We start from the raw sequence: 17,909 nt of genomic DNA, 5'->3' as shown, positions 1-17,909 counted from the left end.
TTGCAGGAAGGAGGGAAACTCAGGCCTCATTTGGGACTGGATTTGTCAATTAGGTCATGGCTGACCTTCAGGACAGGTCCCGGGTTGTTTTTAATGGAGTGTTGTTTAGAAGTGGGGCACATCTTGGGTGTGTCTAATCTGAGAAAGTTGAGTGACCGAAGAAGGGCCTCCTCACCAGCTTCTGCGGCAGGATTTCCTTTGGGGCTCCCGGATGCGGGCTTCTGCGAGGGTACTGCTAGGAAGTTCATGGGCAGGGTGGTGGTCTTGTTTGGTCTGGGGGTTTTGTTTGTTCGTTTGTTTTCTTTGCTTCTTGACAAAAACTCCGAACTCCATTATGGAGCCTTCCCGTTCTTAAAGTTGTAATGCAGGGAATCAGGAGTGCTACTAACTTGTAAATTTGCTCGCAAGAATGTGTTAGGAGGCACTTTGTTCACGTGTCACAGGAGTTTGAAGTGGAAGCTTTGGGCGAGGCCCCCAGGTGGCTGCTGATCCAGATCTGTCCATGGAAGGCAAACGTGGCCAGTGGAGGCGTGTGCCCGCAGGGGAGGGTCAGAGAACTGGGAAACCGAGAAAGGAGAAACTGAACAGCGACCACAAAAGCAGGGATTTCCCGCCCTTTCTCTAAAAGATTCTGACCAGGAAGCCCGGCACTCTGTCGCAGCGGGTCCACGGACACACCTTAAGAAACAGAGACACAACTCCGAGACGCACAGACAGCCCCGCAATGGCCACGGCAGAATGCTCGCCACCCACAAGCAGCTAACGGCCCCATCCCAGCTATGTCGTTCTGGCGGGACACAGATTTGTCACATGAGGAATTTGCTAAATTATCAAAAACTTACTGTAATAAGTCTTCGAGAAGAGTATTTCTGGGACGCCTGGGTGGCTCATTCGGTTAAGCGTCCGACTTTGGTTCAGGTCATGATCTCGCAGACTGTGAGATCAAGCCCTGCATTGGGCTCTGTGCTGACAGCTTGGAGCTTGGAACCGGCTTCAGATTCTGTGTCTCCCTTTCTCTCTCTTTCTGCCCCCCCTTGTCCCTCCTGGGCAGACTGACTTCGGTTCAGAAGGAGTGACCTTGAGGCTGGGGGAGGGAGTCATGGGGGTGGCCAGTGGTCAGTCCCTTGCCTGTGGCCTCCCCTGTCCCCAGCTCATCCATCATGTTTTCTTTCTTGTTGTAACCATTTGTTCTCGGTTCTAAAATCACAGTATTTCTTATTTGGAAGATTACTTAAAAATCATTCTTGTCCAACTTGTTCGTTTTAAGTTATTGTCCTTTGGGATTTAAATCTTATACTGTAGGGGTGCTTGGCTGGCTCAGTCGGTAGAACATGTGACTCTTGATCTCAGGGTCGTAAGTTCGAGCTCCACGTTGAGTGAAGACATTGCTTAAAAATAAAATCTTTAAAAAAAATACAAATCTTAAACTGTAAAGTATTCTTATTTTTTAAAATCTGTAAGCACTAAGCAAACGAAGAGAACAAGTCTATCTATCTGAACAGCTATGTTCTTTTTCTTGCTAGTTGATCTTTACCATCTCAAAGGTGATTATCACCTCTCCCCAGTTTGATAGCTGTGTGCATTTAATGAGCGTTTTCTTTATTTTATGACTCCACAGCTTTGCGGACCCAGCTGTTCTAGGGTCCTTCTGGGGGAATCAGAACAGGCAAATCTTGCAGAGCAATTGTGTGTCCCACCTGGTGTTTGCTTTGGTGTCATTTTCTGACTTTAAGTGGAGGTTGGGGAGAAGTAAAGCTTCCAGATGGGCCAAAGGAAGGATGTCAGAGGAGCGTGGGTCTGGACCCCAGTGGAGATGTGGAAGATTTGGGCCATCTCCGGGAATCCCAGCCTCACGTGGACATGGGCGCGAGAGAGGACGCTCTTTCACGCCGTCCTGTCTTGGTCAGTTCCTACTGTGTACCGTTTGCATTAGTCTTTGCAGACGTGACAGCCTATTCTTGGACACGTAATGTACAAGAACTTTTTTCTAGGAAGAACGCCAGGATAAAATTTATTCTATGTACTGCTTATGCACATCTGTGGTTGTATCCTTAGGCTAGGATACAGGGCGTATAGAAAAATGGGTTTGGTGCCGCTTCCTCAACTATGTAACCATAACAATCCTGATAAAAGTACTTGTTAGATTCCTTGAAATATTAAGGAATACCAAAATATAAAAGGTTTGCTTTTCGAGTTTGTTTGATGGACAGAGGTGTGAACGGTGACTGAGTTATGGTGACATGCAAAGAGCATGTGGCCAGATCTAGCACAACCTGGAGGGGGCGAGCATGCTCTACACCCCGCAGCTGTGGGCCAGTGCGCTTTGTGTTGACCTGCGGTGACTCCTGGCTTACAGTGTTCACGTGCAGGGTAGAATCGTGATTGAACCGTTGTGACTTCTCCAGCACACTCACCTCCTCCTTCCATGATGAGGAATTGCATGCGAACTCGTTCAAGTTCCAGAAATGCGTACTGCTTGTATTTTAAGGCTTTTGCTGGATACTGTTATTTTGCCTTGCAGCAAAAGCTGCGTGCCCGGCTCCAGTATGAAACAGTTCTCCTGAGGCTGGGGTTGTCACTCTGTCCTTTGATAGGAGAAAATGGTATTTCCTTATTTTGATTTGCATTTCTTTGATTACTAGTGAGAATTAAAGTACTTCGGTTTAGAGACTTGCACTTCTTCCTTGAGTGGCTTAGCTCCTGTCTTTCTCCGGTTTTTCTGTTAGATTCTCTTAGAACACTTGACAGAAAAGCAAGGTGGTTAGCCCTCTGTCAAGGTAAGCTCCAGAGAGGTTAAGAGCTGGGGGGACTCAATCGCTCCATCACCCACTGTGCTCCTACCGCCAGGCATGCTGCCTGGATGTGGTACCCCCTTCTGGGCCCCAGTTACTTCTCCTGTAACTTGGGGTTGGCCCCGAGTTAGTTCCTCCCTTGGCAATTGAGTATTAAATGAGCTGCTGCTTGTTGGGCGCTGAACACAGAGCCTGGCACAGAGAACTTGAGAAGTAAAGACCGGCCAAGAGGAAGAGACAGAATACCTGGTGATCATTGGCTTTGTCTTGTGTGTTTCACTTATTGTTTCCTAGTTTGTTGATTGCCTTTGCATTTGTTCCCAGCAGATTTGGTCGTGGAGAAATTGTCAATTCTTTGGTAGTCTGGCCTCTGGCACTTTGCCTTTATGGAACCGTCTGCCGCTGCTTCAGACTCACCGTGTGCTTTTTTTCTTTTAAATGTTTTGTTTTCTTCTCACTGTAAAAGTACATGCATGTTCATTTTGGAAAATCTGGAAAAGTATAAAGCTTAAAACGATAAAGCACTCCCCTGTGGAACTTTAACAAATAGAAATGCTTCTGGCTCCACATCAGCTTTGTGAATCATAGTCTTTGGGAGGGAGGAATGGGGAATTTGTGTTTCAAGAGGTTTTACTGGGGATTAGTTAGGGAGCACTGCTTTATATTTTCTTTTGACAAAGGCCTTTACCACCTTTGCATTACAAAATACTCATCTTAATCACCTTCTGGGACCTGGGACCTTGAAGGTTTTAAATTTTATATTAAAATTAAAATCTTCAGTGTTTTCTACTGATTCCTCTGCTTTCTTTTTTCTCCAATGTAGAATGTTTTCTGGTTATAAAAATGGTAGACGCGGGGCGCATAAGTGACTCAGTCAGTTGAGCATCCAACTCTTGGTTTTGGCCTAGAACACCATCTCCCATTTCATGAGTTCGAGCCCTGCATCGGGCTTTGCGTGACATCTTGGAGCCTGCATGGGATTCTCTCTCTCCCTCTCTCTTTGCCCTGTGCGCATGTACATGCTGTCTCTCCCTCTCCCTCTCCCTCTCCCTCTCCCTCTCCCTCTCCCTCTCCCTCTCCCTCTCCCTCTCTCTCTCTCTTTCTCAAAATAAATAAATAAACCTAAAAAAAAAAAAGAAAACAAGAAAACCAGTGGGAGATTGTCTTTAACCAAAAAAAAAAAAAAAACCAAGGTAGACACTTGTAAAACATTCAAACCATACATAATTATAAACATGATCTCACCCCTGTGAAGGGATGACCACCAGATAATCATAAGAAAGTTTTTAAGTTATTTTTTGTTGCTGTTGTTTATTTACTTACTTTTTAGAGAGAATGAGAATGAGAGAAAGCACAAGTGGGGGAGGGGCAGAGAGAGAGAGAGAGAGAGAGAGAGAATCCCAAGCCGGCTCTGCAGGGGTAGAGGAGATACGGAGCTCAAACTCACAATCCGTGAGATCATGACCTGAGCTGAAATCAAGAGTTGGACACTTAACCAACTTGAGCCACCCAGGTGCCCCTGTAACAAGGTTTTTTTTAAAGATCAGATACAAACATAAAAAGTTAATAAGGAAAAACAATGATTTTATGGTTTTATTTTAGAACTTCCTCTTTTTAGTTTAATATGTTTAACATAGACAGCTTTTCATGAGAACATAAAGGTCTCCATTTTTATTATCCTCATGTAACAATCCTTTCACTACGTCTCACAATCTTTGCGGGGGTTGGGGTCAAGGATTTGGACGGAGTTTGGCTGGGCCTTTCTTCCCATGGATTTGACTGGGGTCGCTTAAGGTCTGCCTTATTTTTCATGGCTGCATATTATTTCAATAGGTCTATAGTCATAATTGAACTAGTCTACCTACAGGATTTAGAAGTGTTCCCACTTTCAGTAATTTAATCAGGATACGAGGCCTGTCTTTGCGCAGACATGTGCATGTGCTAGTCCAGTTTCTTACCTCCCTGATAGTAAGTTACAAGAAGTGAAACTGCTGGTTCAAAACAGTGCAACTTTCCTTTTGGGTGCTGGTTGCTTTCCAGAGTTTGCCCTCAGTTGCATCATCACCACAGCACCTGAGATTTTTTTTTTTCCTGTATGCCTTAATCAATACCAGTTATATTTTTATTTTGGTCAGATTGGTAGGTGAAAAATGCCTTTTTATCTTAATTTCATTTTTTTTTTGATGGTGAGAGCTTTTCTAAAAACCATTTTATTGAGATATAACTCACACCATACAGTTCCTGCCTTGAAAGTGTGTAATTCAGTGGTGTTTAGTGCATTCTGTAACCATCACCACAATTAATTTTAGTTCTGTCATCCTGAAGAGAAACCCTGTACCATTTGCACTCACTCCTCATTTTCTGTGACACCCCCCCCCCCCCCCCCGGCCAGAAGCAACCAGTAATGTATTTTCTGCCCCCGTAGAGTTACCTATTCTAGATATTTCAAAGAAATGGTATTATACCGTGTGTGCTCTTTTGTGACTGGCTGTTTTCACAGAGCATGATGTTTTCAGAGTTCATACTGTAGCACGTGTCAGTACCTTTTCATGGCTGAATAATACTCCATTTTGGATATTTCACGTTTTGTTTTTTCATTCATCAGTTAATGAGCATTTGAGTTGTTTCTGGTTTTTTGGCTGTTAGGAATAAAGCTGCTACACACATTTGTGTGCACATTTTTGTGTGGTCGTATTTCTCGGTTCTCTTGAGTAGATACTTGGTGGGGGGGGTGGGGATTGCTGAGTCTCATGGTGACCCTAGGTTAACTTTACGACGAGCTGCCAGACTGTTCTCCACAGTGGCTCCACAGTGCAGTTTTCCACAGGCTCACCGACACGTGTTCTGTCTCCTTCTGTCTGTCTATCTGTCTGTCATCATTGATTGTAGCCATCCTGCTGGGGTTGTGAAGTTGTATTTCATTGTGGTTCTGATTTCTGTTTCCCTGGTGGCTAATGGCGCTGATGACTGATGATGTTGAGCATCTCTTCATGTGTTTATTGATCATTTGTATATCTTCTTTTTTTTTTTTAATTTTTTTTTTTAACGTTTATTTATTTTTGAGACAGAGAGAGACAGAGCATGAACGGGGGAGGGTCAGAGAGAGAGGGAGACACAGAATCTGAAACAGGCTCCAGGCTCTGAGCAGTCAGCACAGAGCCCGATGCGGGGCTCGAACTCACATACCGTGAGATCATGACCCGAGCCGAAGTCGGACGCTCAACCGACTGAGCCACCCAGGTGCCCCTGTATATCTTCTTTGGAGAAGCAGTCAGGTCCTATGCCCATCTTTAAATTAGATTATTTGTCTTTTTATCATGGAGTTGTGAACGTTCTTGGTGTGTTTTAGATGCAAGTCCCCATCACATCTATGATTTTCTCCCATCCTTTGGGCTGTCCTTTGACTTTCTCATGGGTGGCCTTTGAAGCAGAACCGTATTTAATTTTAATGACATTCAGTTTATCTTTGTTGTTGGCTATTGTTTGTGCTTTTGGTGGCATATCTAAGAACTCACTGCCTAATCCAAGGTCATGAAAATCTCTTACAATTTCTCTAAGAGTTTTGTGGTTTCAGTGCTCACTGGTAGGACTTCGGTTCATTTCGAGTTAATATTTGAGTATGACGTGAGGAAGGCCCACCTTGGCGCTTCTGCGTGTGAGTGTCCAGGCCTGCCCTCTTCACACTAGTGGTTGGGCAGACTCTTGACTCTGTCCAGGGGTCCTGGCACTGAGGCACAGGACATGTTTTACGTTTGCCGTTTACTCGTGTGTCCTCGGTTAAGGTGCCGGTACATTTTTCCCCCAAACTTTTTAGCGGAATAGTTACATTTTTAAATTGTTTCCTCCTCAGAGCTCTTTCTAGGATAACAAATGCCACAACCTTTCTGGACAACAGTTTGACACCATGTCATCAGTTTTGGCAGTGGTCCTGTCTTTTGACTATTTCTTCTTCTAAAAAAAACTATTTTTTTCTCCTCAGTTTTTTCACTTAAACTTTATTGTTTGTGTTCACTTTTTCTTCCCATCATTCTAAAAATATTCTTTATTTTTTTCTAGTACTTTTATCACCTTTAATCTGTGTTCACTGTAATCCACCTGGAGCTGATTTTTATATGTAGGTTGGTGCAGGGGTCACAGATTGCTGCCATCGCTGTCCGGTTTGAGACAACACCTGATGATCTGTCTGCTCATTTCATGTGTACACGTGTCTTTTGTAGCTCTGTACCTCTGGTGTCTGGCAAGATAGGTTCTCCCTTTATTTTTACTGTTTTTCAGAATTTTCTTGGCTGTTACGGAAGCAAAAGTACATAAAACGTATTCGCTTCTTCTGAGCGAACTTACAACATGGCAGCGTTTTTTGTTTAAAGGGAGGTTCTCGCCTGAGCACTTTTCCTTCACTTCCCGGCCCGCCTGGGCGGGGAGCACCGAGCAGAGAAGTCGTCGGTAGCCCCTGACGGGCGTTTCTGACAGATTTCGGGAAACTTGCAGTTTGTGTAGCTCCTTCGTCCTCTTCAGACATCGGTCTGTGAATGGAGGTGCTGAAGTGTGTCTTGCGTTTGCACGCGCCTCGCTCCCCGGACTAGCCCTGCGCAGGTGTGCGAAGTCCTCGGGACGGCCAGCACAGGCACCCGAGACGGGTCTTCCGTTCCATTTTGTCCGGGACCTGTCTGCAATGTGTAGAGCTCATTAGGCATCTGCTGACACACGTGCGCCTTGTACTTTGCATCCATGCTCTTTCGACGTGGTGGGCTTTCAAAGTATGGTCAGTATAGTTCAAAACATGCTGAAGAACATCCCACATGAGACACAGTGCGTTAATTTTTAGTAACTTTAAAAGCAGCATATTTATTTATTTATTTGTTTGTTTGTTTGTTTGTTTATTTATTTATTTGTAGTGTTTAGTTTTGAGAGAAAGAGACAGAGCACAAACGGGAGGGTCAGAGAGAGAGAGGGAGACACAGAATCCGAAGCAGGCTCCAGGCTCCAAGCTGTCCGCGCAAAACCCGACGCGGTGCTCGAACTCAGAAACCGCGAGATCATGACCTGAGCCGAAGTCGGATGCTTAACTGACTGAGCCCCCCAGGTGCCCCAAAAGCAGTCTGTTTATAATTTAATTATAAGGTTAGGAGTTTTACCTGACTTTTATACGATTTATGTCTTTGTATGTAGCATTTCTGTATTTTATATTTTTATTTTTTTTTAAAGATGTTGAGCATCACATGTCACTACATCTCAGTTCTTTTTTCTTTTTCTTTTTTTTTTTTAAGTTGGTTTATTTATTTGGAGAGAGAGTGAGAGGGAAAATTCCAAGCAGGCTCTGCACCATCAGTGCAAAGCTCGATGTAGGGCTCATTCTCACAAAGCGTGAGATATGACCCGAGCTGAAGTCAAGAGTCAGGCTCTCCACCTACTGAGCCGTACAGGCGCTCCGCATGTTAGGAAATAGGACAACTGACGTGGTCTCTTAAACAAGTCAGCATCATGAAAAAAATAAAAGGGGGAGGGAGGCAGTAGATGAAGAACCTTAACAACCACCACCAAATATGGGGCATGGGCCTTAATCGGGTCCTGATCTGTGCAAACCAACTCTAAAAGGTGTTTTGGGGACAACTGGAGAAATTTGCACATGGACTAAGTATTAACGGGTATTAAAGCATCGTTCCTTTTGTTAGGTGTATAATGGTATCCTTACTGGTCTACTTCACTGTATATTTGAAATTTTGGTAATAAATGCACGAGAGAGGCCTAAACAAGGGTCCTCTTGCATTTGTCCACTCCTATTGATTTCTGGTTGGGCTTTCTCTCTGGGGGAGTAAGCTGATCGAGGAGGAGAGTTTTCACATCAGTACTGAATGTTGCTGGGGGCATAGTCAGAGGCTATTTATCAAAGCTGTATTTAAGTTGCAAGAAAAGGGTGAGGGTACGGTTTATGTTGAGCAGTGGGAGATTGGATAAATGTATAGCCGTATGCTCATTACAAATCATGCTGTCATATCGTATGAAACAACGATATGGGACAGAGCCTGGAGTAGACACCAAGTCGTGTGTGTGTTTGTGTGTGGCGGGGGAGGGGACAAGACTATCGATTATGGTTCGTACATATGCGTGTACATGGATGAAAAGACTGGAAGAAGAAAAACCTATCAACTCTTAAGTAGTGGACTCCTGGGTATTGGGATTTCAAGTGTTAATTATTTCCTTCATAACTCTGTTGCTGTTCACATTTTCTGCAGCAAGTATATAATACTTTTGTAACCAGCAAAAAATAAACATAAGGAAGAGAAGTTCTTTTCTCTTACAAGTTAAGTGCTTCTCCAGTCAGGATACTCAACTTCTCAGTTGGGACTTTGCTTTTTCTTTAGACCATAGTTAGGCTTCCAGGAGTTGTGCTTCTGAGGCTTTTCTACGTACTTATTTTCTGAGTTCTTATAAAACCCAAACAGAAAACCCTGTAAGTTTTTAAAAATGAGTTTTGGTTCATTAAAAAATATTTGTAGAGTTTTTTTCTCCTAATTGCAAGTAGCTTTTTTTAATGTTTATGTATTTATTTTGAGAGAGAGAGAGAGTGCAAGTGGGCGAGGGGCAGAGAGAGAGGGAGAGAGAGAATCCCAAGCCGACTCTCTGCTGTCAGTGCAGAGCCCGCCGTGGGGCTGATCCCACGAACTGTGAGATCCTGACCTGAGCCGAAATCAAGAGTCAGACACTTAACTGACTGAGTCACCCAGTCGCCCCAACAGATAGATAGTTTTGACTCTTAATTTGAAAAGTGCGAGAGGTGGTGTGGTTTAGGGGAGGCAGGGGGTGTTGGGAAACGGAGCTGGGAGCCCTTCCGGGTCCCTGCACAAGAGAAGGTGAGCAGCCCCTGTACTGTGGACTCTGTTGTTGCATATTAGGAGTGTCCCATTCCTCTCGCTTCTTGAGTGTCATGGAGTTTGTCTGAAGGGCATCGGCCATCTGCAAAGAGTAAGAAGGCTCCTTGGGCCCCCTTTTCCCTTTGCTTTGCAGTCAAGAGGCGTAGTCGCCCTGGCTTGTTAGTTTGCAAGGATGAAAGCAATTAAATTCTGTTTCTGTACATTAACAGATCATCAGACACTTTTTGAAACAATTGTCAGAAAAATTGTCCATTGAAATTTTAATAGAAGGCAAAGCAATTCACGAGCATTACCACTTGTACCAGAGGGTCGTGTTAAGTGTCCTGTTATTTCTGAGGAGAGGTAACGAGTGAGGGTGTCCTTCTGGTCACAAGATAATGAAATCCACACTGGCTCCGGTGCTTCTGGTGTATTGGATATTTGCATTGGGCTGTGATTGGTCAGGCCTTGACAGTCCCCTTAATTAGGTTGAACCATTTGAAATTGCCAGCCTTGGGCCCCTGGGCCTATGAAAACAGCAGTTTCCTATGGTTCGAGCTAAGCCAGTCCACAGCTTCTCCTGCACTTGACTAGGTCGTAGAATAAGCTGGGCTTTGGTTACTGCAGTTAAAGAACGGGTGTCGTTTTCTTGCTCCGAGGTGCTCGCACATGAGTGAACTTTAGTTTTATTTGTATTTTTTCAAATGTTATTTACTTATTTTAAGAGAGAAAGAGAACACACGTGTGCAAGCAGGGAGGAGCAGAGAAAAAGGGGGAGAACGGATCCCAAGCAGGCTCCGTGCTGTCAGCACAGAGCCAGATAAGGGGCTCTCTCTCCCCGGAATCATGAGATTGTGACCAGAGCTGAAATCAAGAGTCAGCTGCTTAACCGACTGAGCCCCCCTGGTGCCCCACGAGTGAACTGTAATCAGCCCTCTGAGTTGGTTTGGTTTATTTCTGTGCTCCTGGACCTTCCTTAAAATTGCTGATGAGTTGAAGAAAACCACGCCAGCCCCCTTCTCTCTGTGGCCAGTGTGGTCTGTCAGCTTTAACATGAGTTTGAAAAACAGTGAACATGAGTTAGGCCTCTGGAAGCTTATTAAAGTATCTTTATTAATTTGTTTTATTTTAGTCTCAGATGCAAACTTCGGTGGGAATTGTACCCACACAAGCGATCACAGCAGGCCCCACTGCAGATCCTGAAAAGCGCAAACTGATACAGCAGCAGCTGGTTCTACTGCTTCATGCTCACAAGTGTCAGAGACGAGAACAAGCGAACGGAGAAGTTCGGGCCTGCTCTCTCCCGCATTGCCGAACCATGAAGAATGTTTTGAATCACATGACACACTGTCAGGCTGGGAAAGCCTGTCAAGGTAAGTGCTGTTTTCTGAAATCCCGGTGGCATGGCTTAGGATGAAATTTGTCTGTAGTGTCCTTCAGTAGCTCTCTCGTGAATGAGGTTCCTAGAACCTACGTCCCCACGCACCAGCCCGTCACGTGCCGCTGGGGCGCTTACCTGCTTGGGACGACGGCGGTTTGGTTTCCTAAGATTCTGTGCGCTTTTACTGGGCCAGGCTGCGCCCTGCCTCTGTTCTCTTTCTCCTTCCTCTGTCACGGAAGACATTTGTCACTTCTTGAGCCCTGTCTTCATCATACGTGTCTAGCTCCGGTTTTCTTCGGGCGGCGCGGCACAGGCACGCACGCACACCTTCCCTGAACCTCGAGCATCGGTCTTGCAGCTGTTTCGTGTGTTCTGGCCGTGGGGCCCCCGCCTCGCTCCTCTGCCCTTTCGTCTTGAGGCCGATCAGGATACCAGCGAAGTCGTCCTAGGTGACGATCCGTGACATGGGAAACCGTGTGCACCGTATCATCCCTGCCCCCTCCTGCCTTCTCCTCGAGAAGGGGGTGATTCAGGCGCGTCCTGTGCTCCCTTCCCCCTCTTCTGTGGCGGACGCCTTGAGTCTGCAGAGGAAAGTGTTTCTTACTAACAACTGTGCTTTCTTTCGTCTTTATCCTCCTCTCTGTCTTCTTACTTGTGCTCCTAAACCTTAGGGAGAATCTCTCCCTGACCTCCCTCTCTCCCTTGGTGACATATGTGAGCCCCCGGCATAACCCTGATCCTGATGGAGAAGTAGGGGCGGGCCATGCTGGGCCTTTAGAAAGAAATCACAGTGCCTTAGTACAGAGTGAAAATCAAGACTGAGAGTAACCACTAGGTTCCATCACTCTCTCAAGTACTTAGAGAAGTGACCGGCGTCCACTTTAGACTCTCCACAGGCTTCTCATGTGCTTCTCTGTATGTATTTCTTGAACTGCAGTATTTATTTAGATGGTTTCATCCTTCAACATAACGTAGAAATTTTATTTTCAATAGTGACACGACGTAATTATTATTTGTCCTACCTTTCATTCCAACCGTTCGGTATTTCAGGTTGGATAGTTTTTGTTTTGTGGGCTGAATCTTACTCACCATCATTCATGGCATTGCTTCTGTGGGAAACTTTTGTTCAGAATTCTCAACAGTGACTTACAAACTTTTGGAAAACATCCCGTTTGTAAGTTGAGGACTGCCTGTACTGTGTTATGGTTACACATGTTACCATTTTCTTATGGAATCTGGCATTATAATTTAGGTGTAATTGAAAGTGTGACGATCTGGATAGAAAAATAACATCTCGTTGTTTTTCTGGTCATAGTTGCCCATTGTGCATCTTCACGACAAATCATCTCTCATTGGAAGAACTGCACACGACATGACTGTCCTGTTTGCCTCCCTTTGAAAAATGCCAGTGACAAGCGAAACCAACAAAGTAAGTGAGCATTGGGGATAGAGAAGCTCGGAGGTGAGAACAGCTCTTTCTAAAGAGAGTGCGGGAGAGGAGGCAGGAAGCAGGGCAGAAATCACTAGCGCCAAGGGTAGTGGCGAGCAGAGATATGGACGTGGAGCGGCACAGTGACGCCAGGGGGAAGCTGAGCTTAGCGAGAGACGGACCCGCGGTGTGCACGGTGCGCACGGCCATTTTGGAATTCCGTCCCGGCCCCCGGCACACGCGCACTAGCACCGCACTAGAGCCGGCAGCAGCGGAGCAGTGCCAGGAGGAGGGGCGCTGTGATCGCAGAGAGGACCTGACCAGCCTTCCCCTGTCTTGACAGACACTCAGTTTCTGAGCGTTTGAAGGTCGCGTCACTGTAGTGGCAGTGACTTCAGGGGGCGGGGAGAGAGAGGGGACGCTTACTTTGGAATTGGAAACGCCTTGTCCTGAAGTGAGTCTGGAGAGAGCTGTGTTCTAGAAGAGCCAGGTAGGCAGGGTCAGGGAGGCACCCTCGAGGTTTTCCCTCCTCCGCGCAGAGGCAGTGCCCAGACCTGTTTGTGTAACTAACAGCTTATTCGACACCGATTGAGCCTCTGCCCCAGGACTGGCCGCATCCTGACCATCCCCATCGTTCTGTCGTCTCTCGAGCCTTCTGTGTAGCCCTTAGCCGGTCGGCCTAGCGCCGGTCCCTGCTCAGGAGGCCTGAGCGTGGCCCCCGGGCCCCTGCCGTCCGTGGGCACCAGAGCGGCGAGAGGATGAGCATCTCTTCTCCACTTTAAGCCCTTCCCTGTCATTTCAGAGGTAACCTTGTGGCCTTTGGGTGTGTCCCTCAGTTTGGACAGCTAGGACGTGCCCTCCAGTGTCGGGTCGCCCCTCGGGCCGGCGCCGCTCCGGGGACCCGCGGCGCCGCCCAGTCTCGCACATCTTCCTCCATCTCGTCTGCGCCATCTTGTTTGCGCTTGTGTGTTCGTCGCTCTCGTTCTTCTTGATCGTCTTCCTCGACGCCCCGCTGCTGCCTGGGCAGCCTGTGCTGCCGCGTCTCTGGTCGTTTCCTTGGGGCATAGGGCGCGCTGGCCAGCGCTTCGTCCCTAAGGGTGCCGTGGGTGCCACACGGGGAGGCCCCCGCGTCCCCCTCCCACCCACCCCAGAGGGCGGCCCCAGCGTGGGACGGGCTTCGCCTGTGGGCCCGTCCTCTTCCCTCCCTGCGCAAGGACTCGTGCTTAGTTCCCTTTAAAAGACACTTTTCTGAATCAGTTAAATTTGTCTTTGATTGACCACAGTGGGAATTCACACCCAGTTTTCAGGGATCTCTCCTACGTGAAGCGATGTTCCCGCAATCTGGGGCTTTCAGAGGTGTGTACTTGGGACAGGAGTTCTACTGGAATAGGCCGCTTTTTCCTCAAAGTCGGCATAAAACTGTTTTTTTTTAACTAGTATATAGTGGTGGTTACACTTTCTGGTGTTTTAGGACACGTCTCAGTAATAGGGTTTTTAAGTGCCGAGGTAATTATTCCACGAATAAGTGAGGACTTCATTCTGAACTTCTGATTTGGGGGTGTGGCTTTTCTGGGACCTTTTATCTTTAGTATGTGTTGCCATGACAATGTTAAACTTTTGTGATTTCTCTTTTTAAGAAACGCTTGTGTGGTTTTTTTTTTTTTTTTTAAAGAAATGTATGTGGGTTTTTTTTTCAACATCCTTGTAACTGCCTGAATGTTGTGACAATTGATTCAGCGCGTGCTCTGAAGTGGTCAACCACAGCGTTTCTACCAGTCATAACGTGAGGTGTCACCTCGGTGATTTTATAGCATAAAGTCACCGGGAGTATTTACATCAACTTTATGCAAGGTTCTGGTGATTTTTTTTGTAAAAGAAACGAAAGCGCTCATTTAAGAAAGTTTTAAGTGCTTCACTTCAGGTTTCAGCCCTGAGTGTGTTCTTTGGGCTCTCTCTAGCCCTGTGGTTTTCTGAGGGCGGAGGAGTTGATGTGGCGAGTGAGAGATTGTCAGCAGTGTGTTTTCTACAAACGTTTGTTGTTTCTCCTCTCCTAAAGCAAGTTGTGCTCGTGGCGCGTGAACATCGGCGTCGGGCAGTAGAGAGGAAATGTGGATCCAGCCCTCCCGACAGCTCAAAGTCAGGGTCCAGGGTGGAATATATCCGCTAAAATGACATGACAGTCGCACCCCGGAAGGAGCGAGGTCGGGCGGGGTCGGTGGTACCGGCAGTCCTGGAGGGGAGGGTCAGCGCGTGTGGAAGGCGGGGCTTCGTGGAGCCCAGTGTCCGCAGAATATCAGTGGAAGGACATTCTAGACGGCACACGTCGCATCAGCACAACCAGCGTGGACTCCCGAGTTTCCTGCGCAGGCCAGGTGATTCGGGGAGAGAGGGGTGTTTGTGGCAAAAGGTCAGGGCCCCCGGGCGCTGCCTGAGACCCAGGCGCATCTGCCACAGCCGCGCTTTCGGGCAGGTTGCCCCCAGACGCTCGCGCAGCCCGCTGCCCGCTTCTTCCATCGACGTCTCTGTTGGCCGGATCTGCCGGCATCCTCTGTGGAGCCGTCCCGGACCATCGGTTGCCTTTTTGGCCTCTGTCGAGATTTTGTTTTGATTTTTCTTTGAGTTGTTTTCTAGACGTTGTGTCATCACCGATCTTGAGCTGTTATCCCTCCCTTATAGAGGTAATCAGGTTTTATGGAATAATTAGGAGTTTTCCAGGTGTATATCTAATGTCAGTCCTGGCATCTGACTTACAGTGAATTCCAGTGCACAGGTTGCACGGAGGACTGGGGCTGTGTGGACACACGACCGAATTCCCTGTTTAAACTCCTGGCGCCTCATCCTTGCGGTTCCTGCTCCCCACGCAGTACAGTCCTCCGACCAGGCTGCACAGGCACTGCGGGCCGGCCGGTTAGAACTTCAGGAACTCGGGCCATCCCACACCTCCCGTATTAAAATCTGCATTTTAACAAATTGCTAGATGATTAGTATTTGCATTAACAGCCGAGATGTGCTGCCCTGCATGCCTTGAAGGGCTGGGTGTCTGTCTGTCCTGGAGCTGTTGAGAAGTTTCGAGTCTTTCCCTGGGGAAATCATGGGGTTCCCCACTCAGAATCCCACAGGGACTGTCAGAAGAGATGGGACAGGACCAGCCTCAGAGCCAAACCAAACTGGCTCACCGCCCACAGCTGCCTTAGACGCGGGCCGAGCCGCAGTGTGAGGACTGAGAGTGTCTGAGTCCGTAGTCCTCCGGCCTGTTCCTTGAATACCTCCACTGGCTTGACACTCACTACTTGGTCTGGCTGTTTGTTCCCATTTGAAGCACTTCTGATCATGAGAAGCCTTCCTTCCTGGTATCGAGTCCAGATGTGCCTCTTTAAAACTTTTCCTCATGGAGCAGCCTGCTCGGTGCTCAGTAAGTGGTGGTTGAACAGGCCCTTGTTCCACCTGAGAGCTCTTTCAAGATTCTCCGGTACCTCTTTTGACAGACGGCGGTTGGGCTGGAGAACAGAGGCGGGGCGGTGGGACCGGAGTGGCTGTAGGGGCAGAGCAGTGGGCTTGCTCGCCCCTGATTGAAGTACCCAGCCGCCTGGTGATGTATTTCATCAGAGCAGTTTTTTCCTTGCTCTTTTGAACACAGTGTGCCCCTTCTCAGTCATTTGGCTTCCGAAGGAAACGTGTTGCAGAGGCTTTTGTGTTGTTGCCGGGTGGCCGTGCCAGAGGTCTGGCCCTGGGGCTCTGGTGTTGTGTTGTCCCGCCCTGTACCGCGCATGGGAGGATGCCCGAGGGGCGCCTGGCCGGCTCAGTCTGTAGAACATGTGACTCTTGAGGTTGTGAGTTCGAGTCTCACGTTGGGTGTAGAGATTACTTGAAAAAAAAAAAAAAAGCGTGAGAGGAAGGCCGTTCCGGTGCACACGACACCTGGAAGGCACCGTGGCCTAGGAACCGCTCTGCGGAGACGTCTGCAGGTCTGAGTAAATTCCAGCACGACGTTTTCCGTAGAAATCTCAGCAGTGACGAGGCAGTCGCTGCTTTGCGTGCTTTGTGGTGTATTTCCCACCACGCCGACAAAGCTTTGGAGTTTGATTTGTGTCAGTTTTCCCTGGATTTTCAGATTGAGTTGAGTTTTGCTGAGAATGACCGGGGACTTGAATGTCCGCCGCGTGCCCTATGTGGCACCGGTCATCGGAACAGTCTTCTGTTCCCTCTGGGGGAGGACTGCCTTGGACCTACTTAGGAAGTGGCAGGCGGGTCCTCAAAAGAGCCCACTGTAGAATGTGGCCATTTATTTCCTAGGTCGTGGGCGCCCAGGTTAGCTGGGGCAGTGGAGGTGAGGGAGGGTTTTGAAGACGTGCTGCCGGCAGGAGCGCCACACTCAGGTGCTGAGACACCGTGTGAAGTGGCGGATCGCGCGTGAAATACAGCCTTGGGCTCCGAGGAAGGAAGGAAGATGTACAAATGGGGAAAAGAGCACGAGGCTTGGACCTTTAAAGAGGTAGCCGTCAGTAATGTGTGACAGGGCTCAACGTGGAAGGCCTCGTTCTCCCTCGTGCCGATAAACGAGGCGTCGCTGCTTTTGGCGCTCCTGACTTTGGCTCAGTCCCAAGGCCCGCGGCACTGGCAGGGCCCTCGGACGGCCGTCGCCCCGCCACCCTGCCGCCGTGCCCCCAACTCCGGACTCCGCTAGGGCCTTTCCGGGGCTTTGTGCCGGGCTTTGTGAGCACACTGCCTCCAGGGAGCGGACGGGCTCGGGGAAGACGCGTGTGGTTTCTCCGCTCCAGGGTCCAGAGCTGCCGTTTCCCGTTCCTTAGCGGATTATTAGGTTAATCCGTTCTCTCTGTGTGAGGGCAGACTCGGTGCTCGCGTCCTGGAGCCTAGCAGGGCGCCCCACACAGTCCACACGCACCCTCTGTGCGGTGAGCGAGTGCCCACAAAGAAGCAGAGACCCGGGAGGCGTTGTGCAAGTTCCAGGAAGCCTTGCTGCCGCCCGACAGATGAGGAGAACTTCTGGCAGGGGTGGTAGTGCCTTGAGCTCACAGAATGGGGTTTATGGTCACTTTTACCTGGTGACACCTCTTTCAGCCAGGCACGACTCCTCTAGTAAATGTGTGCGTTCCGTTATCCTGAGGTATCTGTGTCCCACCGTAACGGCATTTGGACTCAAATTGGACCATGCTTACAGGTCGGAGACCTTTTTTTTTTTTTTTTTTTTTTTTTTTACTTATTTATGCTTTCTTTTCCATGCCTCTGGATTGTTAGGATTGTCAGCTACCAGATGCTTACTTGTCTTCTGACAGATACCGTATTTTTGTTTAATAAGAAAATACAATAGTGTTTACACGTAGAAAATAAATGCTATTAACAAACACAAAATACAGTGACCATGTCAGCAGCTTCCGTGGGAGGTTCTGGCTTCCCCATAAATGGCCTTTGCCTAACGAGTGGCATTCACCCTAAGT

General features: G+C 47.9%; 1 protein-coding gene across 4 annotated transcripts in view; it reads left to right on the top strand.

Annotated features, from left to right (window-relative positions):
• The window catches only part of CREBBP (CREB binding protein), a 125,286-nt gene that overhangs the window by 61,776 nt on the left and 45,601 nt on the right, over positions 1 to 17,909 (top strand). For all 4 annotated transcript variants that reach the window (XM_053894037.1, XM_053894035.1, XM_053894036.1 and 1 more), the window contains 2 exons: positions 10,776 to 11,016; positions 12,340 to 12,453. In XM_053894037.1, coding sequence (XP_053750012.1) covers positions 10,776 to 11,016; positions 12,340 to 12,453 — 355 coding nt within the window. The remainder of the gene's footprint in view (positions 1 to 10,775; positions 11,017 to 12,339; positions 12,454 to 17,909) is intronic.

The sequence above is a fragment of the Panthera pardus genome, unplaced genomic scaffold (assembly GCF_024362965.1).
Source record: "Panthera pardus isolate Hobbes unplaced genomic scaffold, ASM2436296v1 HiC_scaffold_4, whole genome shotgun sequence".
Lineage (NCBI taxonomy): Eukaryota > Metazoa > Chordata > Mammalia > Carnivora > Felidae > Panthera > Panthera pardus.
This window is presented reverse-complemented; position numbering and strand designations above follow the sequence as displayed.